General features: G+C 52.1%; 9 protein-coding genes across 9 annotated transcripts; 6 read left to right on the forward strand and 3 right to left on the reverse strand.

The window, feature by feature from the left end:
- Positions 1-551: 551 nt before the first annotated feature.
- ALTATR162_LOCUS5544 (uncharacterized protein) lies at positions 552-2,333 on the reverse strand (the record flags this gene model as incomplete). Its single annotated transcript, XM_043313163.1, has 2 exons — positions 552-1,767; positions 1,945-2,333. The coding sequence occupies 2 exons, from the start codon at positions 2,331-2,333 to the stop codon at positions 552-554; spliced, it is 1,605 nt and encodes a 534-aa protein (XP_043169098.1).
- A 597-nt stretch (positions 2,334-2,930) lies between these two features.
- On the reverse strand, positions 2,931-4,272 carry ALTATR162_LOCUS5545 (uncharacterized protein; the record flags this gene model as incomplete). Its single annotated transcript, XM_043313164.1, has 4 exons — positions 2,931-3,307; positions 3,356-3,556; positions 3,611-3,770; positions 3,841-4,272. 4 exons carry the CDS (start codon positions 4,270-4,272, stop codon positions 2,931-2,933), a joined length of 1,170 nt encoding a protein of 389 aa, XP_043169099.1.
- Positions 4,273-5,890: 1,618 nt separating this feature from the next.
- Positions 5,891-7,619, forward strand: ALTATR162_LOCUS5546 (uncharacterized protein; the record flags this gene model as incomplete). Its single annotated transcript, XM_043313165.1, has 3 exons — positions 5,891-6,070; positions 6,127-6,513; positions 6,585-7,619. 3 exons carry the CDS (start codon positions 5,891-5,893, stop codon positions 7,617-7,619), a joined length of 1,602 nt encoding a protein of 533 aa, XP_043169100.1.
- A 412-nt stretch (positions 7,620-8,031) lies between these two features.
- ALTATR162_LOCUS5547 (uncharacterized protein) lies at positions 8,032-9,088 on the forward strand (the record flags this gene model as incomplete). The annotated part of the gene is made up of 5 exons (XM_043313166.1): positions 8,032-8,117; positions 8,344-8,400; positions 8,453-8,552; positions 8,601-8,988; positions 9,039-9,088. 5 exons carry the CDS (start codon positions 8,032-8,034, stop codon positions 9,086-9,088), a joined length of 681 nt encoding a protein of 226 aa, XP_043169101.1.
- An 875-nt stretch (positions 9,089-9,963) lies between these two features.
- On the forward strand, positions 9,964-11,873 carry ALTATR162_LOCUS5548 (uncharacterized protein; the record flags this gene model as incomplete). The annotated part of the gene is made up of 3 exons (XM_043313167.1): positions 9,964-10,365; positions 10,417-11,103; positions 11,154-11,873. 3 exons carry the CDS (start codon positions 9,964-9,966, stop codon positions 11,871-11,873), a joined length of 1,809 nt encoding a protein of 602 aa, XP_043169102.1.
- Positions 11,874-14,498: 2,625 nt separating this feature from the next.
- ALTATR162_LOCUS5549 (uncharacterized protein) lies at positions 14,499-14,967 on the forward strand (the record flags this gene model as incomplete). The annotated part of the gene is made up of 2 exons (XM_043313168.1): positions 14,499-14,570; positions 14,617-14,967. 2 exons carry the CDS (start codon positions 14,499-14,501, stop codon positions 14,965-14,967), a joined length of 423 nt encoding a protein of 140 aa, XP_043169103.1.
- Positions 14,968-18,597: 3,630 nt separating this feature from the next.
- Positions 18,598-20,736, forward strand: ALTATR162_LOCUS5550 (uncharacterized protein; the record flags this gene model as incomplete). The annotated part of the gene is made up of 1 exon (XM_043313169.1): positions 18,598-20,736. One exon carries the CDS (start codon positions 18,598-18,600, stop codon positions 20,734-20,736), a length of 2,139 nt encoding a protein of 712 aa, XP_043169104.1.
- Positions 20,737-23,011: 2,275 nt separating this feature from the next.
- On the reverse strand, positions 23,012-24,754 carry ALTATR162_LOCUS5551 (uncharacterized protein; the record flags this gene model as incomplete). Its single annotated transcript, XM_043313170.1, has 1 exon — positions 23,012-24,754. One exon carries the CDS (start codon positions 24,752-24,754, stop codon positions 23,012-23,014), a length of 1,743 nt encoding a protein of 580 aa, XP_043169105.1.
- A 546-nt stretch (positions 24,755-25,300) lies between these two features.
- ALTATR162_LOCUS5552 (uncharacterized protein) lies at positions 25,301-26,023 on the forward strand (the record flags this gene model as incomplete). Its single annotated transcript, XM_043313171.1, has 1 exon — positions 25,301-26,023. One exon carries the CDS (start codon positions 25,301-25,303, stop codon positions 26,021-26,023), a length of 723 nt encoding a protein of 240 aa, XP_043169106.1.
- Between the last annotated feature and the right edge of the window lie 138 nt (positions 26,024-26,161).

The following is a 26,161-nucleotide window of genomic DNA, read 5'->3' on the forward strand; positions in this document are numbered from 1 at the left end:
ATAGGTAGAATGCGGAGTTGATCACACACCAGATGTCGCGGCGTACGAAAGAGGGTGGCTGAGCAGGCGTGGCGGACCAGCTAAGCCCCATTCGTCGTAGTGTTTCTCCGCAGTCACCCGTGAGCGCAAATCGCTGTACTCCCAAGGCTTGTCCTACCGTGTTATCCGTGGCCATGCATATACTCTCCATTGTGGCTGGAATTGTCTGTAGTGTCGACTTCGACGTATACCGTATTTGTTATGGAGGGTATTCCTAATCCTTTGTCCATGCGCACATCAATGTAAACAGCAGGTATGTCAGAAAGTCACAAATGTCATACATGAGAGGACGCCATTTTGTGAGAAGAAGAGTGCAGCCGCTAAGGGCCGCCAGAAACCAGTAATTCTCTCCTCCAAGTCAGGGCAATGCCACCAACCATTAACGCCTCATCCAGTCAGTTTCAGACTTAAATGTACAATGCTCTACGTTCCCACCCAACATCCCCCTCCATCCGCCTCTCAATGGTATCATATCCACCGCCCTTATCCCATTTCAACAGTTCAAAGTCCTTCTATGACTGCACATCCAAACTCTCGTTCGCGGGGGCCTGTTGCATCTCCTGGTCCTTGCCGGGAATGATAAGCTCCTCCTTTTGCTCGTCATCAACAAATTTCCTCTCGCTAACGTGTTCACCCTCTTTAGGAGCAACCCAAACATTAGTTGTGTTCTTCTTTTGACCAGGCTCGTGCTTGTACAAGCAGCGGGGGTTAAGACACGGGTTGAATTTGCACATGATGGCACTGTGGCCAAATTTGCAACCCTCAACAGTGCAATCGGCCCCGTTATGGCATGGCTTGGCGGTAGGATGCTTGTAAGGACAGGATGAGGGATCGCGGCAGTTAGGCCAGAATGCACACTCCTGCTCTGACTGGAACTTCTGTCGCTGTGCGGGCGACGGATGCTTGCCGACACACTTCTTGTTCTTACACGCCGCACCAAAGTCGCAAGTATCGTTCATATCGACAGGAGTACCGGGTATCGCAGCGGGCGACTGGTGGACAAAGTGGCAGTCGGGGTTGCTGCATCGCAGGTTGAATTTGCACATGGTGGATGAGGGATCTGGGCGCCCAGAAGGTACTTCGACGTCCATGCCGTTGCCGTTCTCTCCAGCTGCGCTGTCAGCCATTGTCTCGTCATCGCCCTCCTTCTTCTGGAAAGGCTTAGCGTTCGGGTTCATGCCTCTGCCGCCCTGGTGTGACCGGTCTATGCGCTGATGTAATGGCTTCTTAGCTCCATTGCGGTTGTTGTTGAAGTTGGGGTTAACGAAGCCGGCTGGCTGGCCACCAGAGAAGATCTGCTGCATCATCTGTGCCTGTTGCTCGTACATCTGCATGAGCGCCATTTGCTGTTGCGGATTCAGGCCGATGCCAGGCATGTTATTCTGACCACCCATTCCCGGCATGGGCATTCCTGGCATACCGCCCATTCCCATACCATTCATGCCCATGTTATTCTGCCCCATGTTCATGTTGGTGTTGCCCATACCACGACCGTTCGCCATCGCTTCGATTCCGCGACCAATGTTCTGACCTCGTGGGCCTTTTGGCGGATCACGGGCGTGCGCGTTGACCCGACCAACTCCACCGCCGGCGCCACGTACACGATGTAATACTGAGTCGCTGTTGCGGTCCATGTTCTTATTGAGTTGGTTGAGCATCCGACCGCCACGCGCTGGACGTGCTGCTTGGGCGCCGCTGCCGTTGCGCATAGCCTTGGGGCCTGTAGGACTGTTCCCTGTTAGACTTTGTTCATTACAGTGTAAAAAAGGCCGTGAGCGCAAAGGAGTCACCGGATGCCTCGACGTCGCCATGACTCGGGATTTGCGAGCTTGCGCAGTCTCCCTGCGGTGGTTCATCGCACGAGGGGCTGCCCTAAAGGGGCGGAAAAGTAGGGTGTTGACATACATATTGCCTTGTCCTTCTGACGCGCCTTCCATGTCTGTATCTTGCGCTCCTGCCGAGTTGTCGTTTGATGCGCTATCCATCTGATTCTCGATTGACTGCGTGACCTGTCCATTGCCGCCGCTCGACTGCTTCAGGTGCTCGATCTGCTCGAATAGCCATTGCGCAAACTGCTGTGTCTCTGTGTTCTCCGGGCCCAGGTCGAGCAAGTCATTTGAGAGTTCTGATGCGACCTGCGCTTCGTTCTTGTCGTTGGCTAGCATAAGAAGAATGTACTCGAACAGCGTCGTGTCTTCGCCGCCAGTTGTCCATCCAAACTCAGCGAGCTTGGGCTGAACTACTTGCTGCAGCTGCATCGCCAGAGGCGACTCGCTCGAAAAGTCGACAGCCATAGTGAAGGTTGACGTTGCTAGAAGAGTTGTCGCGTGAAGTCGAGGTTGAGCGGTGGGTGGGAAACAAAGGGAGCGACGAGGAACGCGACTTCCCTAACGTATGACGTAATGCTATCGCGAGTGCGTGTTCAGACGGTCGTAACGGGTGTTTCGTCAGTCGTAAGAGAGGTTGCGCGTTGGATGCAGTGGGTTGGGGCGTGGGTGTGTGGAGAAGGAAGTAATTGTCTGGGAGCGCCTGCTCAAGTTCTGCGCAATCAAGCTCGGCACTTGCCGCACCGACTAGCGCCTGTCTCATCGCACGCTTTCTTCGCCACCCGGATTATACATCACACAACAAGCTCTACATGATCGTTTTAGCATGCTGGTCTAGAAGATGCTGCAAGCTTGAATAGTAGGAATTCCGGCTGCTTAACAATTGCAACGAGTTCCCATTACGTGCTATCTTAGGTCAACAACGGCCGTCTCCTACTATTCAATGTCTCATCATTAGTCAAACACAGCATGCAGTCTTGCTGTCATCCCATCAAGTCACTTCAATGAGATCGTGAAACAATATACAATGATTGAAATGAATTTCATACATTCAGCCGAACAAAATCACACCTGTGACTGCTCAAGCTTAAGGCGTGCCTCTTCCATGCGTTGGTCTTCTTCCATACGCAGCCTATACTGCTCGCGTATCTCATCTGTAATACGAATGCCGGCACCGTCTGTGCGACGTGGTGGGAGCTCTTCCTCACTCTCGTGGCCAGTCCTCGACATACTGATGTTTCCCGAGTTCTTCTCGCTACTCTTCTCACGACTCTTGGAGCCGAGCATATTCCTCAAGCCATGACTCCTCGGCGCGCCTTCACCAGACCGGTTAGGTGATTGTCGAACGTACCCCTGCGTGTCGAATGAGACTGTGCTTGAAGGCAGTGTACGACGCTTTGGTACAATAGATGCAAGCATTGGACAACAGCCGATGATAACAGCTAGTAAGACGTCAGCTTGGTGAGAAAGGGTTGGTTTGCTGCGTTTACCTGTTGAACATTCGATGATCGTCCACATGGTTAACCATTTCGGATCGGGCGATCGAGGTTTTCCATCTTGACCAACCTGCACAATGCGTATAGTCGAGAACAATATGCAAACAAGACCAGAAGCGAACAGTAGACCGCAGCCAATCTTCTTGGGTTTCTCCATTTGCAGATTCCAAATAAGCCTGATTGGGAGAAACATGACTGTCAATTGTTATTATTGCAAAGAGCTATTGGGTGAGTGTGAGTAGTACATACCCATCATGTTCGTCATAGTGTCCACTGCATACGCGTAGTAGAGATTTGCTGTTTGTCGGCGTGTTTCCCCAGGTGACAAGCACGGAAGGCCTTCGTCGAAGAACGCCTTAGTATTATCGCATGCTAGCCCAGGACCTGTGATGATACAGGTAGACCATGTCTATATCAGGTCAGTCAAGATTTGTGAGGGGTATGCGCGTTAAGACCAGACGTAGTGAACCCTTACATACCATGATGCAGAAGACTAGTGTACCCCACCAGATGTACAGATACTTCTTGGGCATCCCAGAGAGCAGCTTCTTGTACAGTGCTAACAGTGAGAACTTGACGAACCAAAGACATGTCCAATACTCAATTCCGCTTTGCCACATAACCCTGGACGCGAGGATGATATCTGCCATCATGGTAGGCCATGGCGCCATGCGATCGTCTTGGAGTGCCTGGATTTTGAAGAAGATGGGTGTGATGACGATGTAGAGGATGGTGAAAGCCAGATAGGCCGCAAATGCAATGTAAAGCAAAATGTCCTGCGCTTCAATGGGTTTGCGCCGCCACGCCTGGACACCAATCCGTGCAAGAAAGACTATCGATGTCATCGTCAGCATAGCGTAGTCTATCCGGAGCAGATCATGCTGCGAGATCCAGTCGGCGCCCGTCGACATTACGAACAAACACCGTAGATTTTCAACAAATTTGTTGTAATTGAGTAGATGACGACAAAACCCAGCAGAGCATGTTTTTTCGGGCCTGATGTTGTGTCGCTGCAGGACCGTGCCGTAGCTATCAAGATAGTAAGAGCCTGAATATCTTGGTCTTCGAAGCCCGACGGTCTGGGTTAAAGGCTTTGCGACTGACACTCGCCAGGGATCGCTCGGGGTAAGCTGCGCGTCGGGGTTGCAGAAGCCTGTAAGACTTATATGTAAATTGAATTACATGGGGACCATCGCGTGTCCGCAAGGGTGATAGACAGATAGCGACCTCGATCGCCCCAGGTTACGGTTCCTGGATCCTGGAATTTGGTATCCCGATCATCTGCTTTTACGTGCCGCTATACACTCTCGTCGAGAACCTCGCAAGTAGCTGTGATGGCCTTATCGAAGTGTTGATGGGTATCTTGTAGCGGACAAAGACCAGCAAGCCCCCGAGAACGCCTCCTGACTAAATAAGCCTTAGCTTGGGGCCACACTTCTCCGCTCGCACTATTCGAGATGGTGATGTGCGTAGTCGCGCTACAGCGTCGGAAGCTGTACAGCGCCTAACTTCGCAGCTGGGATGAAAGTAGCGGCTGATATGCTTTTTCTGCCGTCGTGCTCTTTCCAAGACATTAGATGAATGTAATGCCTCTAGGCTATCGCCTCGCAGCATGGGTGCGCAGCATGGGTGCGGAGCAAAGTTCATTTGGGCTTCGGCGAGGCTGGCCACAGTGAGACTAGCATATCGCTCATAAGCACGCCTAACGGACTTTATTGCATTGCAAACCTAAACGGTGAGGACCTTGATAAGCTCAAAGAAGGCTATATATCAGCACTCAGCGCAATAGGCAGGCTGTCGGGAAATGTGCCCAGTGGCATTCGGATAAAAGTGTTCAGCCATTGCTCGTATAGAGAGGAATGCGGGCGCAAAAGAGGTGGATGGTAGTGTGCAGCTGGCGTGGTGGCGTCCATGCGATATTAGGCCTGATGCTGGCAAAGATGCAGGAGCGGCACGGCTGGCTCCTCCCTATCCACTTTAAACACCACCCTCGAATCCTCACTTGGCATGGAGTTTCCTCTGTCTCACAGTAGGCGCTTAGGAGTGGAGTCGCGAACAGCTGCATGATTGAGGCACAGCAATCCAAGCCGTTGGAAGCGACGCGGCTACCCGCAGCCCTGAAGGTCCCTGGGGAAACGACCAAGACGTCCTTTGAGCTCCTACCGATGTTGCGCCATATCGAAATTGACATGCAGCCACACCAGGTCCTGGGTGCTAATGCCATGCTATACTTTTGCCACGGTTCGTTCGCGGCAGGCGACCAGCCTAAGCTCCACAAACTTTAGACCTTGTTATCCACTAAGAAAGCAACCGAGCTGTCCTTTCCGCTCGCTAAGGTCTACACCTATGGGTCCCGTCGGACGAGTATGGACAACACGCCCGTAATAGTGACATTTGCCGCTTTGAAGTGATCATGGCACAACCTACATTAATTGCAGTGGCTCCCTGCACCTCAGTCGCTGGCCCACACTCTCGGTACCAGCTCTCTGCCCTCATTCGGCATCTTCCGCAAACGCGCAAATGGGCATCATGAAGCTTACGGTTGCTGCTTCGATAAGCGCCTTCGCAACTGGTGTGCTTGGAAGCACCTTCGAGCCTGCCGACTTCAACGTAACCGAGGCGCTACTCAACGATGGTGTCGATGTAACTGCTATCCCTGGCCTGGCAGGTCTGGCGGAACGATCTTCGTCTGGGGCCTGCTCAATAGCTGTCAGTCTACACGATCATCGCGATCCACTTGGAGCCATTACTAACTCTGTATCTAGTGCGCAGCTCTGAGGTTTACCTTTGGTAACGGGACTGTGTTGTCGGAAGGAAGTGTAGCGTACGACAACTTCACCAGCGACTATTGGGCGGCCCAGCAAGCTGCTGTAGACCCCTTTTGCGTGTTCAAGCCTAGTAATGCACTACAAGTCTCAACTGCTGTGCTCTTGTCCCGACTTACGCAATGCCCATTTGCTGTGAAAGGAGGTGGGCACGCTGCATTTGCCGGAGGATCTAGCATTGAGGGAGGCATTACTATTGCCCTGGAGAAACTCAACGAAAAGAGCCTATCGTCAGATAAGAAGATTGCTTCTGTCGGTCCGGGTAATCGCTGGGGCGACGTGTATCCGTGGATTGAGCAGTATGGACTTGAAGTCATCGGTGGTCGAGTATGTTGCTTTCCCCACCTGCTCCTCTTCTCCCTATCCCACGTCATAGCGGCTCTTCTAACCCCGTGCAGATCTCTTCAGTTGGTGTCTCTGGATTAACTCTTGGAGGAGGCATCTCCCACTACGCAAATGCTTATGGATGGGCTTGCGATAACATCGACTCATTTGAGGTTGTGACAGCCTCAGGTATCATCGTGAACGCGAGTGCCACCAAATACTCCGACCTCTATTGGGCCCTTCGCGGAGGTGGTAACAACTTTGGTATCGTCACCAAGTTCAACATGAGAACTTTTGTACAGGGTGAAATGTGGGGCGGACAACGCGCTCATACCGAGGATCAGTGGGACAAAGTGTACGAAGCCTACTACAACTATGCCGTCAACGCAGACAAGGATACGAAGCAAGCTCAGATTGTTTCTTTCGCACTTCAGGCTGGCATGAAGATCGCAGCTGAGGATCTTGAGTATTCCGACCCTACGCCATGGCCTCCTGTTTTTGACGAGTGGAAAGCCATCCCAGCGATCATTGACCAAACTGCTGTTGCAAACATGTCGACTTTGGCCAACCAACTTGGTGCGGGAGCTCCGGATGGCGTACAAGAGACATATTGGGACCGCACTTTCAAGGTAGACAAAGATATCTTCAAGGCCTTTATCGACATCTTCTTCGATATGCTACCTGCAATCCAAGACGCTGCTGGAATCCTGCCTGTTCTGTCTTTCCAAGCAATCACGGTGCCGGCCATGCAAAAGATGCAACAGAATGGCGGTAATGCGCTCGGACTTGATCCCAATGACGGTCCAATCTTCATCTGTAACCTGGCTATCCTCTGGACGGATGTCGCGGACAATCCCCGTATCATGTCTTTCAGCAACAGCTTGTACGAGCGCCTTGTTGAGGAAGCGGCAAAGAAGGATCTGAACTATGACTACATCTACATGAACTACGCGTCGCCGTATCAAGATGTAATCGCTAGCTATGGGGCTGCCAACAAGCAGAAGTTGAAGAGCATCTCTGGCGAGTACGACCCTACTGGTGTCTTCCAAAGACTTCAGCCTGGATATTTCAAGCTCGAGGGAGCACCGTATGGAGCGTTCCCGGCGTAAGCTATATAGTAACATGATACGAGAAGTATATAATTGATCATGGCCGACGACTAGTTACCCTTTCACGTGCCTCTCTCGTGAGCTCTTCCCAATCGGTCAGACCAAGGTGCCCTTACCATAGAACCCGAAGAGAGATGTTCAAACAAACCAATGCAACAACAGGCGCACCATGAAGGTCAGTGTTTCTCCATCTAGCACTAAATGCAAGGATCTCCTAGGTGTCGGTGAACGTTGACGTCCGAGTGAGGGTGCCAAGGCGCTAGTCCAAGCGTTTGCTGAGCTGCCTCCAGTACTTTCTTGTCCGTTTGCGACCTTCTACCATCAACCACACCGTCACCGTCACCCCAACTTGTCTCAACTGCAAGTTTCGTATCACTTTTATATACCCACCACACGTAACTAGAAGACAAACATGTCTCGCGGCGGCGGCACCACGCTCTACGTCACCGGCTTCGGCCATGGCACACGCGCTCGCGACCTTGCCTACGAGTTCGAACGGTATGTCTTCCAACGCCTCGCCCCAGCCCGATCGTACGCGCATCGTCGTCCTACATCCTAGCCCCTCGATCCCGCACACTCTGTACTCTTCCGCCCCACGGCCGTTGTAACCGATGTCGCGCGACGCTGCTTCCTCTGCGGCAATACCCGTGCGCGCCGATGCGATCTGCACCTTCCTTCATTTTCACACACGCTGCTTCGAAACAACCATCTGACAATTCTCAAGCTATGGCCGCCTTGTCCGTTGCGACATCCCAGCCCCCCGTTCGGCTTCTTCTAGACTGTGAGTTGGCCCTCCCCGGTAGCAAACGACCCAGGCTCTAACAGGCCAGCAGCTTCGCCTTCGTCGAATACGAGTCTCGCCGTGACGCCGATGACGCGTACCACGAGATGCACAACAAGCGCATCGGCCGTGACGACTTGTTGAAGATCGAGGTATGTCAGAACAGTAATAATGACGTTGGTCCGTCTAACAAGCTATAGTGGGCCCGCACGCCTCCTTCGGCATCATGGCGATTCGACTCTGGTCGTGACCGTCCCCGTGGTGAGCGCTCTGAGCGTGGCGGCGACCGTGGCGACCGTGGCGACCGCTCCGACCGTGGTGATCGTGCCGACCGAGGCGTTCGCTCTCCTCGCCGTCGCAGCACCTCTCCTCGTCGCGAGCGCGGAGCTTCTCCTCGTAAGGATGACCGTCGCGAGCGCGATTACGACCGCCGTGACCGCGACAGGTCAAGGAGCCCTGTTGACGGCGACCGAGAGATGAAGGATGTTCGCGATCGTGAGGATGACCGTGGCGACCGTGACCGTGTCGATCGCGATGACAGGCGTGAGCGTGACCGCGAGGCCGAACCCGCCGCCGAGGTCCGCAAGGGTAAGGCAACCGACCTTTTCCATGACGCATCACTCTGACCATCCATATAGTCGACTCTCCGCCCCCTCCTGCTCACGAAGACCTGGACGTGGCTGAGTAGAATTGAGTTGCGTTGCGTTTAGCAGGCAGCATCTGGACTACTGTCACAGTCTGCACAAGGCTAGTATTGACACGAGTGCTCAAATTGGTTCAAGCACGGTGTTTTGTTGATGGGAAAATGGTTTTTGGGATTTGTTACTTTCACAAGTGGAGGCTAGATTTACTTCTATGTCCTGCCACGACATTAATGCATTCAGCAGTCGAAAAGCTCGATTCGGATCTTCTTTGGCGAACGGTTACGGCGATATACCATTCGATTCGGACTTCTCGCCTTGTTTCGGTCGATCGGTCGATATCGATGCGGTTCGAGTTCCTTGCCTCCTGTACACTATTCGGTTGGTCCGTAGCACCTCGAACTCTTTCAACCTCACTTTCCCCCTTCGATCCCCGTTCCGATGTCACGTCCACGCTACTCCCCCGACGCCCCCACCCCGATGCGAAATATTCGATATTCAAGGTTTGTATACTGTGCGCCAAGTAGATAGACTTGTTCCATTGTGACCGTGACCTTATATGTATACAGTAGCTTGTGAAATACATCCTTTGAATACTGCATTATCCAATTTTGCGGCTCTTTGAATCATATGTGTGATACCTCAATTGCTTTCTATTATGCATTACGCACCTCACATTTCGATCCGTGTTTGTCGCAGATGTTGTGCCAGCCCACAGCGCTACTCGCAATCAACGCTCCATGTATGACATCGCATGTGCATAGGGCTGAATCAATGACGGCAGTAGCCATCTATTGCGGAGGAGCAAGCGGTCCAAGCTCGGACATTTTCCCGCCAGAACATCAATTGAACCTCCCAATGTAACTTCTTGGTCGTCGTCGCAACGCTCTCCCAATAGATCTTGTGACCAATTGAACCGGCAATGCGGCTCCAAAATGTCTCGCAGAAGACGTTGAAGACCGTTGCCGCGCGCCCCGCGCTTGCATCCCACGCGCTGTCCCCATTGCATCCGTATCGGCCACAACTCGCATCATCGCAAGGCCTACTTCTCCGCTCCACAGCACAGTATGCCGTTCGCTATCAGTCCTCGTACCCTGAGCGCATAGCTATCCTGGGTGGGGGTATAGCGGGCTTGTCAAGCGCGTACTTTGTTGCAAGGGAGTTTCCGAACAGTAAAGTGATCGTGTTTGAGGCGGGGAAAGACAAGGGTGGATGGATCAAGAGTCGCAGAGTCGAGGTTGTGGATTCAGAGGGGAAGAAGGGGAATGTATTGTTTGAGTTGGGTCCGAGGACATTGCGAAATGCTACTGTCACTGCGGGGTTGGTATGTTTGGGCATGTCTACAGCGGTGGCATTGCTAATATAGTGTGTATAGATACAAGACCTCGGTCTCGTTGACGATATCACCTTCACGAAACGCACTGAACCTGGCGCAAAGAACCGCTTCATCTACTATCCCGACCAACTCAATCGCCTTCCCTCTGAACGTCCCTCCCTCGCAGACTTCTTCTCGCTATGGCGGACTGGCATACTAGGTGGCGCATTTGGCATGATCACAGAACCTATGAAGCCAAAGCGGCCAGACTCAATGTCCGACGAGACAGTTGGTTCGTTTCTCGCACGAAGAGTGGACAAGAGGATAGCAGACAACATCGTCTCGGCGGTGTTCCACGGCATCTACGCAGGCGACATTAACCAGTTGAGTGCTAAGACGCTGTTGAGTATGCCATGGCAACTAGAGGGAAGATACGGCAATGCTCTTGGAGGCTTCTTCCGCATGCAAAATGAAGACCCACGACCGGAGCAGGTCACCCTAGTCCACCCATACGACCGGGAAATAGCGAAGGCTATGAATGAGGAGATTGACATCGAACTGGGCTTTGCAAAGAACCTAAAAGACTCGGCCATGTTTTCATTCAGGAACGGATTGCAGCAGATGGTCAAGGCATTGCTGGATACTGTCGAGAACAAAGGCAATGTTGAGATTCGGACAGAGGCACCCATCCAAAGTTTCAAGCCTCTCAACGAGAATGGGAAGCTGGGCGTCGAGATTGTGTCTGGAGTATGTTCATCGACTGGAGTAAAAGTTGCGCAAATACTGACAGCGTACAGAATGAAGGCTCGACGTCAACAGAACCGTTCGATCTCGCCATCTCCACCCTTAAGAATGACGAGATAACCCCCTACGTCACAGTCATGACGGTAAACCTCTACTACCCCAACCCCAACCTCCTCCCTGTCGAAGGTTTCGGCTACCTCATCCCGCAATCCATTCCATTCGAGCAAAACCCCGAGCGCGCTCTCGGTGTCATCTTCGACTCCTCTGCCGTCAAGGGCCAGGACACAGCCAGCGGTACAAAACTCACAGTCATGATGGGCGGCCACTGGTGGGACGGCTGGACAGAATTCCCCAGCGAAGAAGAGGGTCTGGAGATGGCGAAGAGCGTCCTCAAGAGGCACATTGGCATTACTGAGGAACCAACAGCACACATTGCGAACCTCTCCCGCGACTGCATTCCTCAATATACACTCGGATATGCTGACCGTATCAAAGAGTTCGCTAAAGGCATGTCCAGCGAGTTCAAAGGCCGGTTACGTGTTGTAGGCGCCCAGTTCAATGGTGTTGGCGTGAACGACATTATTACTGCGGCGTGGCAAGTGTCAAGGGGTTTGAGGGGAGAGGGCTGGAAGGGAAGGAGTTGTGGATTGGATAGGGTTATGGACGAGAGGGAGTGGATGGTTGTGCCTGCTAGTGAGATGGCATATGTCAAGAAGGAAGTTGTGCATGCTGGAAGTGCGGGGATGGATCGCAGGGGTGATGGTGGTGTATAAGATCCTGCGAAAGAGTGATGGAGTGTATATAGGGTGGCTGGATACTACAGCGAAAGGGCAAAAGTATAGAAATGTATAACATTGACATCTTAGCCGGACCGGTGAACCTCTCGCGTGAAGGCCGTGCCGCACTCAGCTGTCTAATGCCCCGCTTCTCAAAGGCTGTGGGGGAGGCTTCATTCGACAAACTCCAACCTGCTTATCTTCACCTAACGCCTCCTTTCTGAGTTTGATCTTCATGCACAAGACTACGGCACTGCTAGCTCGACTTATTTTGGTACGCCCGACATCAGATTTCCAGCACATTGCATTGCCGACTCTGGCTTCACAGGTGCCATGTCTCGTTGCGCTCCTTGTACCATGTTCGCCGAGTTCGCGGAGCTACCGCCAGCGCCTCAACCTGATCGGAAATGGTTGTCAAGAGCAGATTTGCTTGCTTCAGCTCGGTCTGGCTGCGATCTTTGTATGCTTTGTTGGCAGTGCATCGACCACAGGGCGATTTAGGAAGACGACGAGCTGGTCCGGCTCTATCGGGATGACTGTTCTTATGACGATGCTATATTAGAGGGCTTCAAGCTCAGCTGGGGCAAAAATTGGACAACGATAGACTTCCACGACGATGGAGTTCGCCCGTACCCGTTGGTGGCAGATAGTGATACGATAGCATAAGCTCAACAGCTTCTCGAAAAGTGCCTATCTTCTCATGGCGAATGTAGCAGATCGACCATTCCTGGCCCTAACAGGAGTGGGGCGGACGGCGAACATGCTGTCGACCATTCTAAACTTCAACATCCCTTGCCACGCCGGCTGTTGGATCTATCTTGAGACTCTGGTATTCTTGTAGTCGACGTAGAGGCGTGGATTGCTGCCGGTAACTCATCAGTAGGGGAGTTCTCACAGTATTGCGCTTTGAGTTATCGTTGGGGAGTCACAGCTCAAAGTTGCATGCTGGAAGCGCCCTTCGCAAGCCACATCAGTGTTAATATTGATGACATGCCTCAAACATTTAAAGATGCCATAGAAATAACGCGGCGACTCAATATCCGCTTTCTGTGGATAGACGCCCTATGTATCGTTCAGCCCGGTATCTACGGCGATTACACGGACTGGAACGTAGAGGGCCCTCGCATGGGCTCCATATACCATAACGCTGTATGTACTATCGCTGCTACTTGTGCTGACAGCGTTGCGGACGGCTTTCTTTCGAAGGTGGATAGTGAAAGGATATCCGCGGTTCCGTGCGAAGTCATTCACCGTGTGAGGAACGGAGGAGCACTTCGTCGTTCACTAAAACCACGTGACATTGACCTCTCCAGCGTGGTCGACTCTTCAACCCTCAACGAGCGCGGTTGGGTCACCTAGGAGCGTCTTCTTTCGCGACGTGTACTTCGCTTCACACTGCAAGGCGTTATTTGGGAATGTCTCAAGAACATGGAGCATGGTAACAGCAATGTTTTCTGCATGCAGAGTTATGAAACGTACCTCACGAATATCCGTAGCCTGATATGTGGCAAGGCCGGGCACAAGCATGACTGGATGCTATTCGTCATTTGGTACTCTCAGACAAAATTTACCGATATGAAAGATCGCCTGGTCGCATTGTCGTCGCTAGCAAGAGCTGTTCATCCCCACTTTGGCTACAACAACATCTACTACGCAGGCATCTGGGGGTATCAACTGATAGAAGGTTTACTGTGGTTTAGGAAGTTCCCACCGAGGTTAAAATCTGGCCAGCGGCTAGACATAGCTCCTACCTGGAGTTGGGCGTCTTTGAATAGAGAGATATCTTACCCATACTTCTACGATGGTTACGGACCCTTGCCACCGGTATCTGTCCTTTTGGGTGTATATTCGGTACCTGCGCAGTTCAACAACCCATATGGCAACCTCAAAGAAGGAAGAGTAAAACTTCTTGCTCAAATTCTCACGGTCTCTCTACCGACTATGTTCACATTTTGTCTTGACATCGAAGTAGTTTCGCGTAACGGGCACGAAACAATGAGGCGGTCCGTATACCGGGATGAGGTAGACGGTGCTGTCAGAGGGTAATCGCGCGAGTAACTTGATATTCTGCTTACTGTTCGGGTCAGTGCTCTGGAGCAGCGGTCAAAGTATTTAAGTACCGTTTGTAACGAGGATCACCATCAATACGTAGCAGAGTGAGATTAATTACCGAGGCAACAAGAATTGACTCATAGCAATCCTGTGCGACGTCGAGTAATGTCATCGTGATCAGGCACCAAACCACTGTGACTGACAGTTAGCAAACGAATGTTTACTTATAAAGTCTTTCTGTTCCCAGGAGTATATGCTATCCAGAGCAATCAGGGGTCTTATGACGCGGCGATCTCCCCTTCACCTTCTGCCTGATAGTGAGGGAGAAATAGTGACCTCGGATTCGGAGGAGACTTGACTTTACTCCATAGAATCCGTGTTTATTTCTGTTGCTCACCTTGATCGCAGAATACCCTTCTTACTATATATCTCTTGCTTCCTACTTCGTTACTTGTTCTTTTTATTACCTAACGATCTTCTCTCCAACGATCTTCTCCAGAATCCGAGTGTATTACTTTCCGTCAGTACCTCTTCATATCCGTTTAAATCTACACTTGACAAACAACCAACATGTCCAATGATCAACGCACTGACCACACTGCTTCTTCTTCATTGGCATCTACTAACAGTGGACCGGCAAACGTAAGTCATCCTCAACCCTCCTTTCCCCAGTATTAATTCCGTTTAGTTTCCTCAAAGCCAACCCTTCCCAAACCCAGGTCTCTACGGAGGCTTGCTAACCCACGAGCCACCTGCCGAGCAGTCCATCGACGAGCTAGTAGCCCGCATCATGGCTCCTCCTCGTGATATGTACAGCGACGATGGCCAGACGGTTACGCTGACCAAGAGATGGGCTGTTAGCATCATCGGCAAGGACCGCTTCGAGGACTCGGGGCCATTGCTGTACCACGTCCTGTGCCACGGCGACGAGCTGCGAGATCACGGACTCGAGTTCGGATTGTCTGAGAAGGTGCTGGACTGGCTGATCAGTACGAAGGATACTGTGGAGTTGCTGGTTAGCCATTTCAGTTACACGTGAGATAGTACCAGAAGAGCAGGTCGTCTCCGGGGAGTGTGTATCGTTTGATTCGTCGTGACTGATAAATAGCTGGTAGTCTCCTCGACTTCAAAAACTTACGATTCTGGGAAGTTATGGGATGCTTGGAGGACTACATGGCTAGGCCGATGGACTGGTTGATCTGTAGAGAGAGATGAGATGACTGAAAGATAGAAGTAAATGGAGACTTTCTACTATACTATTATTGTGTGATGGCTGAGATGATTACAGAACCACTAGACGTGCGCGTGAGCTTGACGTGTGTTGAAGAACACATAACACTAATCTAGAACGTAGCAGCCGCCTGTAGAGCTGAGGTAGATACAATTCCCACATGCACTTCAATCAGGAGTATCTAAGCGTGAGCACTAGATTTGGAACCGCCTTGGCATCTTTGCTCGTTGTTGAGGATAAAGCTCTCGTGACCATTGCTGACTACAAAGTCTTTTGCCCTTTTCGTTGTACTGGACGCACTATGTCCCAAAGGTATTCGGTACGTTTTACATTGATTTTGTAATAAAGTTTGAGCTAATGTATGCCTAAGAAGAGGTCACTTGTAGAGTGAACTACATCCTATACCCGATGAGGTCGAGCAACAACACATCATGTTCAACGCAGGATTATATAAACATAGTACATGGACTATCGAACAATCTCCTGACTTCACCGGTCCCGGAAATGATCGCTTCTTTTTCCCAACTGATTCGTCTACGGATGTTACCGTCGAGATGAAGCCAAGGCGTTACTGTAACTCTGACTTCCGGCGGAGAGGGCAGATCATGTACGAAAGTAGTCCGGCTGTAGCACACGTTGCTCCGCCAAGATGATCACCCACCTTGGCGCGCCATTTCCGCACTGTTGTGGAACAGGAGGCAACTACAATAGGAGGTCAGGAGACATCCAGGGTGTTGCTGTATGGGAGCTTATCCAGTCGTGACGAAACCTTGATCATGACAAGCACATAGTCTTGTTAGCGGAAGCTTCTCTGCATCTTAGCGCGGTGTCAACAGATTTGGTGCCTGAGAGACGGTCTGAAACGTGTTCCTGGATCCAGCCCTGGTCGGGATCGTATGCCTGCTCCGTAAGAACAGCGAGACTCTTGCATATGGCAACGTCACTATGTATACGCCATGTGTAGTATATGTGAAGCGGTGTCCAGAATGCCCACCGCTGGTTTCATTAGTCTCGTACCCGTGGTTGTGCTGTTCTGCCTGCCAAGGGACGGATGTTTTGTCCGTTGCCGTTCACGCTGCGTTGGTAACAGCGACAGGAAGGAAACTGATCCTGATGCACATATCGTCAATCTCGTATAGATTGGCTGATCGGACTGTTGAGCGGCAGATGGACAAGTGCCAAGCGCGGAACGCAGTTCCTCCACGGTGCCAAGAAGTGTACAATAAAAGCAAGTCGTCAAGAGTATTGCCAAGACCGGTGATCCACGGCGTGGAGGTAGTGGAACGCAACCTGACGGTATCCTCGTAAAATTATATTTGATATAGTCGTCCCTGTGGTTCGTTGGATGGAGTATGGCCGAAAGGAGATTGGCAACGTGTTAAATCCTGTTTCATGTAGTAGCCACGTCGGTGTTAATGTTGAGTGCGGCGTCGTGACTTCCTTCCAAAAGCGCCTACCCCACAAAAAGCACGAGCCGCACGCGGATGGAGAAATAGCGCAATCTCCGCTGGAAAACGTGTTGAACGTTCTGCGGGTGGAAGAAGAAACAACGACTACTGCAGGTGCAATGTGGGTGACAGTGGGGAAATAACGGGATAGGAAACCAGTCGCTTGACTACAAGTCTCAGCAGGACTCACCGCCATAGTTGCGCGACGACGTCAGAGTATCTGTGTAGTGGCCAGGCTGCGTCTGTCAACAATGCGAGGGAGTGAGGCGGAGGATGCTTGCTGCGTGGGAGGAGCAGGCTAATTTCTCCAATGGCCGTCGTTGACGCGAATCTTTTGCAAAGCAAAACCAAGTTGGCTCGCCGGACGTTTGAGCTGTCTAAGACCTATTTGTGCAACGCGATCAGGGTGCACATGGTCGCGATCGGAAGCCATCCCAGCAAGAGTCCCTGTCAAGAGCACTGCAGATGCTGGCAAGTTGCATAGGGTGATACGAACCCCGCAATTCGATTTGAGAGCATTGGGGTTGCATGGGCTCAGCGACCACGGCACAGCGCCTGCAAGCAATCAATAAGCCTCGAAACCTCGGTATCGTACTATAGAGCGTGTGCCGGTGAGCGAGGAACTGGTCCACCTGCTCATTCCAACATGCAATAACGATGGCGGGGAAATGGCGTCGTCGCAACGGCTGGTGACCCCCACGATGCTCGCCTGTCGCGTTCAGCGGCAAAGGGCCGCCTAAGCTTTGGATTGACAGTGCCCTGAGCTGGGATGAGAGGGCATCACGCCGAACTGTCGTCAGTTGACGTCTAGAACTGCAAAAGTAGCACATCTGCAAGGAGAGCGAATATCGGCTCGGCGGACGGAGGAGCGTTCACGGCCATACGGTGTACAGAGGACGGCATGCTGTCTTTGAAGCACATCGATGATGACTGCAGCAGCTCAGACCACATCCAAAGGCAGGTGCGGCATTTTCTCTCTCTCCAGGCAAGACCAGCATGACGCCCATTTCCCTCTCTCGCTCTCTCTCTCTCTCACACACATATCTGCCAGGCGGAAGGGCGAGAGGAAGCGCTGCTGAATCAAGGGCGGCCGCCGTCACGCGATGGCGTATCGGAACGGCTCAGTTAGTAAACGCCTGGTGGTTGGTTGCAAAACGTAGTTGCATCGAGTCGGAAGCGCGGGTTCATGCTAGAGGTGAGCCTCGTTTGGCTTTGGTGGAGATGAGAGGGAAGGCCGTATAGGGACAAGCCGGGCGGTCAAGCTTTGCAGAGTGCGATCATCAACGCACATCATCCATCACATAGCGCTGCTGTGTGGTCGCAAGGTCCGGGTCCTGGGGCAGAGCGCACGGTGTAAGAGAATTACTGGGCGGCCTTCGCAAGACGTGCATCCGGCCTGCAGGTGGCCTCTGGCGCTGTGGGGGTTGCGCAGGGGACTTGGGCCGGGGTGTTTTGGCGTGAATTAAAGAGAGTTTAGTCCCTCTCTGCGACTCCTCGAGCCCACATATCATCGCGCGAGGCCCCGGACGCCATCTTCTCATACTTTCTGGGACGATTGCCGTCCTTGTTTGGACTGATCGCTATTCAAAAGGTTAAGTGAGCAAGGCGGATAGGGACGTCATCTTCCCTGTCGCTTGCTCGCCTGCATCTGGACCCTCTTCCTGCACCCCTCGGCCGCTGCAAACCTCAATCGCGTGTCGTCGGTACCACATTCCGACGCAACGTAATTCTTCTCCCTCAGTCCCCCATAACGCTTTGTGTATATGGCTCTGTCACAATTGCAACACTTCTACCACACCCCGCTCTTGCTGCCCACACTACACCTGCATTCGTGCAGTACGCTCGAAGGCTCGTACAACCGTCCGAGTCCTCTGCAGCGTGCGTAGCGACAAACCCCAGCACCCCGTCGTATCCCCGTATTTGCAACATTCACCCTCAATAACGCTCGGTCCTCTGCCGACCAATCGGAGCACAGCAGTCACCCGTCACCATGCCAATGGTCACTGAACAACCACGGCAACTGTCAATTTCCTTCGATGAGCGAACCCTTTCCGACCGACTTCGGTACCGCGATTCACGTCCGCTCGATCACCGCTTTGCTATTGAAGAGGAGGATGAGAGTACTGGTACTGCAAGCGAACCGGCCGAGCCTCTCACACCCACTAGCCATAGCAGCGAGGGTACACCTTTCTCACATCCCTTCCGTGACGATGAGTCTGTAGACGACGTATTTGCGACCCCACGCCCTGCCATGAGCGACATGGAGAATAAATCACCATCGCAAGAAGCGCCACAAAACACTCAACGTAAACCGAACGTGCAGGCGCCTCAACAGGTTGAGCGGCAGTCACCACCAGAGAAACGTGGCTTGGGAAAGCGCGTGGGCTCGCTGATCCGCGGCAAGCTGCATAGAGGTCATTCGAGCAAAGATGGAGCCAATCAGTCTGACACTTCGAATATCTCAACACCGAACAGATCTCCCAAAGCGAAACCCGAAACCAACACGTATATTGTCAAGACTGGTGTCGACGGACCAGCTGAGGTAGCAACTCCAGCTGTTGATATTCCTAAGCAAAGTAGAAGATTGAGTTCCTTCTCCCTTACGCGACGCTCCGATAAATCTTCCCGTGCAAACTCTCCACCCTTATCTGGCTCGCCTATGAGCAAAGCATCGACGGACAAACGACCAAGACTTGGCAACAAACCTGCCTCTTCCACCGGTCTAGCGAGCATGACCAGGCCCCGACCTGGTGTCACTTGGGCCGGCAGCGGAAATGCCAATTCGACTACCAAGAAGTCAGGTTTCTCACGGCGACGGTCAGCAAGCACGGAGCAGGTCCCACGTATCGACGAAAATGCGGAGAAGCCTACCGCCGGCATGTTAACTACCTTTTCCAAGCCAGCTCTCCAAGGTGTAGGTATGAAGGCACGGCGGCTTAGCGTGAACCTGCCGGACGACTTCATCATAGACTGGTGCGAGCTAGACAAAGAGTTCAAGAGTTCGAGTCTGATGCCTGGTAAGAGGGGGAGGATTCTAGGTAAAGGCGCAACGTCCGAAGTTCGAATCATGGCGAGAAGAGGAGGCATTACCAGGGAAGAGGACTTGGTAGCCGTGAAGGAGTTCAGAGAACGCGACAAGGACGAGACCGAGGAAGACTACGTATTGAAGATCAAATCCGAATACAGCATTGCGAAGAGTCTGCACCATCCGAATATTGTCGAAACGGTACGATTATGTACGAATCGCGACCGCTGGAATCACGTAATGGAGTTTTGTACATATGGAGAAATCTACTCACTAGTAGAACGTAAGCTGTTTGCTGGCGGCGCGGAAGGGTTTTATAGTCGAGACGATCGGTTGTGTTTCTTCAAGCAATTATTACGCGGCGTCGACTACCTACACAGCCATGGCATAGCGCATCGAGACATCAAGCTGGAAAACTTGCTTCTCAGCAAGGAAGGCCATCTTAAGATCTCGGATTTTGGCGTGGCGGAAGTTTTTAGTGGAGAGCACCCTGGGCTTCGCGCCTCTGGCGGTGAATGTGGGAAAAACATGGGCGAAATCCGATTATCCGCGCCCGGTATCTGTGGCAGTCTTCCCTACATCGCTCCGGAAGTGCTTGAGAAGGACCACAGCTACGACCCACGGCCACTGGACATCTGGTCAACAGCTATCGTCTACCTAACCATGACTTTTGGTGGTTGCCCATGGCAGGCTGCGAAGACAGAGTTTGAATACTATGCAAGGTTCAAGAAGGGCTGGGATTCATGGCTAGAGCGCCATCCAGACGGTGATATCTTCGATGGTCCCGACGGCCACCCAAAGTGTGGCAAGTTGTTCAGCCTCATTGAGCCTCCATCTATCAAACGCCTCATGTTGAAGATGCTGCACCCAAATCCCTCTAAACGCATTACAATCAAGGAGGTACTAAAAACGACCTGCATCAAGAACATTGGCTGTTGTTGTCCAGAAACATACGACGACCCCAAGATCATGTTCGACGCTTCCAAGGCATCGAGTGCCAGGACCGCCGCCCCGAAAAAATACCTACACCACCACATACCACCCAAGCCGGAGAACAAGGTTGGAAAGGCGTTCACGCATCGGTTCGACATGGGCGAACGATAATCACGACTGCATTCTTGATGACTACTGTTTCACGATCACTGCATTACGGCGCTTGGATATTGAGCATAGCGGGTCAAAGGGCGGTTCTTTGTCCCGTTCACAGTCTCGGAGCTGCATTGTATTTTTGTCTCACTAGCATGTCAGTATTTCCAGCATTCAGCGAATGCTCATATCAAATGATCGACATATCATATCATCTCCATGTTCTCGTCCAACCTTCCGTTCCCGTTTCTTCCGAACATCTTTCCCTATCAAACACACGTTGCGCGCACGACCGACGCCATTGGCAGCCCTGCAGAAAGTGCAAAACGGCATTTGCCCTTAGCATCCGAAGATCACCCACCAACGCTCCACTGCCTCCACTGCGTCTCGGGAGAATTATGATTGCGCAACTTGCAGCTAATGATAGCTTGTGCTGATCTTCCGCCTTTAACGCTAAAGTCTATCTTCTGACACATCTGTAGCTTTCGTCATAACGGCCGCACCGGCCCTGTTCAAGCTTCGCTGTTATGGGGCATTGGATCCCGATCTTGCATCGCTGCGATGGGACCAGGACAGCTGGTTGGTAATGGCCCGTCTGTCCGACGTGGCGCCGAGATACTTGGTTCTCTGGAACGATGGTCGATGGGCTTGGCGAATGAGGAAAGTGAGTTGCGCGCGAAACGGGATGATGTTGCAATCTCGAACTGGAGGGCGGGTACATCGCCCGCTGTGTTGCGCATACGCATAAACCTACGGGTGCGGATTCTGCATGTCATCAGAACGTGGAGCAGGATCGGAGCATGGAGTAAATCGACACGACACAGATCCGACATAAAGCGAAACGTCTATCGGGACGAAAACACGTGGGGAGGATAATACGCTCACAGCGCGCGCGATCGAGCTTCAATGAAACGAAGCATTGGCGCAGCACACTAGCAGGCGGCGCAGGGCGATTTCTACACCTGCTTCTCTCGAGTGCGGGGCACATGTCAAGGTCGTCGCTCACATCATCGCCCACACTATGTCAAACTTCCGCCGAGCTTCATTCTAGGCTTTTGAACCGAGTTAACACAGAGGATGTGTTATGTCACCGTTAGCATGCTGGTCGGAGCCGAAAACCGGCGATAGTACTTGGCAGATGTCCGAAGCTGACTACATCTCAATTATTCGGCTTTCCAACACTGTGCGCGAATAGCGGGGTAACGCCTCGTTGCAGATATGTCGTCTCCGTGTAGCTCAGCTTGAGAGAAAATGTATCACGCGGCTATCAACTGCGCAGCGAGCGAGCGGGAAGCGGAGCGACTGAGTTGTTCGTGCCGTGCATTTTGAGGCTGAAGCAGGAAAAGAAGTGGGGATGGGAGTTGGTAAGGGGGGTGACTTGCTATGTGTATATTAGCTTTCCAAACCCCCCCACGAGGAGAGTTTCCCAGTAGACTTCGAAGACCTTTTAGCACGCGAGATGCGTTTTGGATATATCCCCCAAGCTAAAGTGCGTGGACGGTGGAACGTACCTGAACTTCGGGGAATATCACTTGGTCACCGAGCCATACACCAGAATTCAGATAAGTCAACTTCGGCGAGCAGCCAACACATGATCCACTGATGCCTTCCTACCCAACACCCCCATCCACACTTACATGCTTATCCACAATTCCATGTCGATAACTCCGATCCCGAACAGCTTTCTCGTTCACCGATGCAGATCTGCCCAAATCCATGCAATGCACAATGCATCCCTGCCCCATCACCTTGCAGAGTGCGGTGTGACAACCTTTCTCACTCCGCACGTGTCCATCTCATCACCCAGTTCTATGCACCCATCATGGCATTAAGGTTCACGCCCAGTGCGCCTTATGTCACATAAGGTGCCTCAAGGCGAATGCTTAGCCTAAGAGTGATAGGTCGGGGTGAAACGCGTGATACATGGAATGTGTGGGGTTGGTGCCTAAAGAGGTATTGTAGATGGCTGCCCGAGGGAGGTCTGGCAGATGCGTAATGTGCGGTGCTTGATTGGAGTGGGAATAGAACGCCGTTTCTTTTTTGGATTGTCGAAAGAGGGGGTCTATTATGTATATCGTAGATACACCCTCACTACATTTAGCAAAGGAAACTCGTAAGAAAATGTGAGCCATGGAATCAGCCCTGTTTTCTTGAACGTTGCTCTAGATTATCGACGATTATATACCAGTTATCATCGCCATCGTCTATCCCACACTGTATATCACACTCTCGCTTCCTACACACCGCCATCACGCAAGTCCAACCACTACAGCCACAGCTACACACTTCTCACTCACCACATCTCCCACACCCCCTCCGGCAGCACCGTCCTCATAATCCTCCAATGACTAACCGCGCCATCCTCATGGAACTTCTCCAACTCACCCACATCCGCATTCCCCATAACCTTACCTCCGTTCTCCTTGCTCACAAAGTCGTATTTTACCTCCAACTGCTTCTGCGGCTGCAAGAAGTTCCTCCGCGCAATACTGCTCAGGAAATCCTTTTGAACCGCATCGCGGAAGTTAACAGCTGCTTTACCTAACCCATGATCGTTCTTGACGCAGAAGATGACCATGTTGATGAAATCGGCTTCGCCTTCCTTGTGCTCTTCTGGCGCGGGGGAATCCCGGAAGAGGCGACAGGCAGGGAAAATGGCGTGGATGGTGTTCAACACCAGTCTTGTTGAGCCTAGTGTAAGATCGCCAGCGTAGTTGATTGCTACAACACCCTCTGGTGCCAGCAAGTCGTAGAGACCCTGCATGAACTCTGTGGTGAAAAGGTATACGGGTTCCGCGCCGCCGGTGAACACGTCGTGGATGATGTAGTCGAAGCTGCCTGGTGCTGACACGGATTTCTGCGCTACGTAGGCTGTCGCGTCGTCGATGACGGCGGTGTGATCGGGGTTTAAGTCGAAGTATTTTGTTGCGTAGTGATGGACTACGGGGTCGAGTTCGACGATGGTAGTGTTTATGCCGTGTTTTATCATGGCGTTGGGTGCCGTACCAATGCCGAGACCGATTACCAAGGCGGATTTCTTGCTATCGTCTATGGTGGGTAGAGTATCGACTGGTGGCTCAATGAGACGAACGGCCTCGAGAAGAACGAAGACCGCGAATATGGACTCGCGCTGCCGTTGGCCCTTGGCATAGGCCTGTGGTGTTACCTGCCATTCGCCGCCGAGGAGGGAGTGGTCACATCGGAGGAGACGGAAAGCATTGTCGGCATGGTTCTCGAGAACGGATACGTATCCAGTGACAGACTCCTGACGGGCGAGAAGTGTGTAATTCTGTGTAGCTTGCAACGTGGAGTTTGCTAGTTGTAAACCATGAGCCGAAGGATGATGCGGGTTCGTCCAAAGCGTGTGTAGGATTGCTGGAAAGGCGAGGAGGATGATGCGCGATGGGCTAAAGAATGCAGATGCCGATGCAAGAAGCATCTGCATACCCACACGTGTAAAGTAGACGGATGTTCCGATAAAGCCTGGGATAAGAGCGCTGCTGATCTTGGCGACGGTCGACACAGTGAAATAAGATGCGGTGGGAATAATGATCTCCTTCAACGGCGAAGGATTGATTCCGGTGATGTCGATGCATTCCAAAAGGTCGGCCGCAGCGAATATCGAGAGGAATAGCAGGGGGAAGTACGTAAGAGATTCGATGAGTAGCGGTCCATACTCAACCCCGATCTTTCCGCTGTATGGGAATAGAAGAAATTGAATGACGGGTGTCCAGTATGCGACCACAGCGATGTACTGTGCGACATTGGCAGATACGTAGCTTTTCAGAGCCCGTCTCGTTAAAAGGGCTGCAACAGCAGTGATAGTCATTGTCCGCTGATGGTGTAGCGATGCTGGAATGGACCCATAGACAGGCGACAGGTTCAGTTGTGATACCGGCGACGCGAAACCTGCGACAAGCAAGAGTGCTGCTGCTCTACCGACATTCAGGAGGATAGTTGACGCTGTTGCATTTTGTGCCTGGGATTCCGCCTCTTTCGCTGCCTTTGGCTTCTTCTGCGTCTTTCTGGGCGACATTTTGTAGAATCTCTGGTCTATCTCTTTCCAGCACTCCAGCGTAAATGCTCTTGAACAAGCTGCCGTGGTAACCTCCGCGATAAAAAGATGGCGAGATATGTCCAACGTCGAAAAGACCAGATATCGCGTAAATGCTCCAAGCGATCCCAAGCTCTTTGACTACTATACACGGACCGTATATCCGCAGAAGATGTATTCGGCCTGCGAACAACAAGACGAATCAACGCGACAACTGCAAAAGAAGGGTACAAGGCAGGAAAAGGAAGAGAAGGAACGTTGAAATTAAAAACCCAGAAGGCCAGCTGTTCCTGGCTGAATTGTTTGATGCACGGGTGAAACGGGCGATCATTGCGGTGGAGTTCGTTTCGACTGGGCGCGTTTCGCACTAGAGTGTGGCGCCTAGCATGGCATGTGGCGTCATTACCAAGCATTGGAAGATGGACGATGCGCGTCGTGAACAATCACTCCTCACACCTCAACTGCAGTGGGAGGGGTTCCTGAAGCGTCAATCCTCTTAGCATGCCATACATGACCGGATCACCCACGATGGCGTCTCTCGCCCTACGACCAGCGAACGTGTCGGACGAAGCCAAGAACCCCGCGAACGTCAATGACAATACCAACGGCGATGCATCAGCACCTATAGATGGAGATGTAGCCATGGAAGACGACATAGACGAATCACTACTCCGCGATCAATTACGCCAGCAACAAGATGAACGTGCACAACGACTCCAGGCAAAGAACAGGCGCAAGCGCTACCTCGAAGTACATCCCGAATACTTTTCCGACTCGTCACTCGAACTCGCCGATCCGCTGCTTTATGACCGCCTCATACGTCGCTTCCAAACCGCATCCGAGCGCGAAGCCGAAGGGCGCAAGAAGGGCTTCTCTGGCCAGATGGCCACCGATCTGTGGCGCGCCGAAGCAAAGAAAGACGCACTTTCACAGCCAGACCCAAATTCACTCTTCACATACAACCGTGGACCTCAGGGGCAGATAATGGAGGAGGACAAGGATGATGTACCTATGACGAAAGAGGAAGGGAGAGCGTGGTGGGTAGACGAGATGACACAACGCTTTCTAAGAGGCGGAGACGAAGACTTTGAGTACGATAAGTTGGTGGACAAGAATCCCAAGTACGACGATCCTGAGCAGGAGAGAGATCTGGAGGATGCCTATTTTGAAAGTATGGAGAGTGACTTTGACTCGGATGGAGAGGGGAAGGAGAAGGTATTGACGGGTGAAACGGGCATACAAGACTACTGAGCACGAAGGATGTTTCACTGTACACAAACGGGTTTCGACTGGTAAACGTCATCTTAAGCGTCCTGGACATATGCGATCACAAGCAAACTGGTACGCCGTAACACATTCTATTCGTCTGGAGTACGAGACTAACGGCAC

This window comes from Alternaria atra (assembly GCF_907166805.1).
Source record: "Alternaria atra isolate CS162 genome assembly, contig: 25, whole genome shotgun sequence".
NCBI classification, from domain to species: Eukaryota; Fungi; Ascomycota; class Dothideomycetes; order Pleosporales; family Pleosporaceae; genus Alternaria; species Alternaria atra.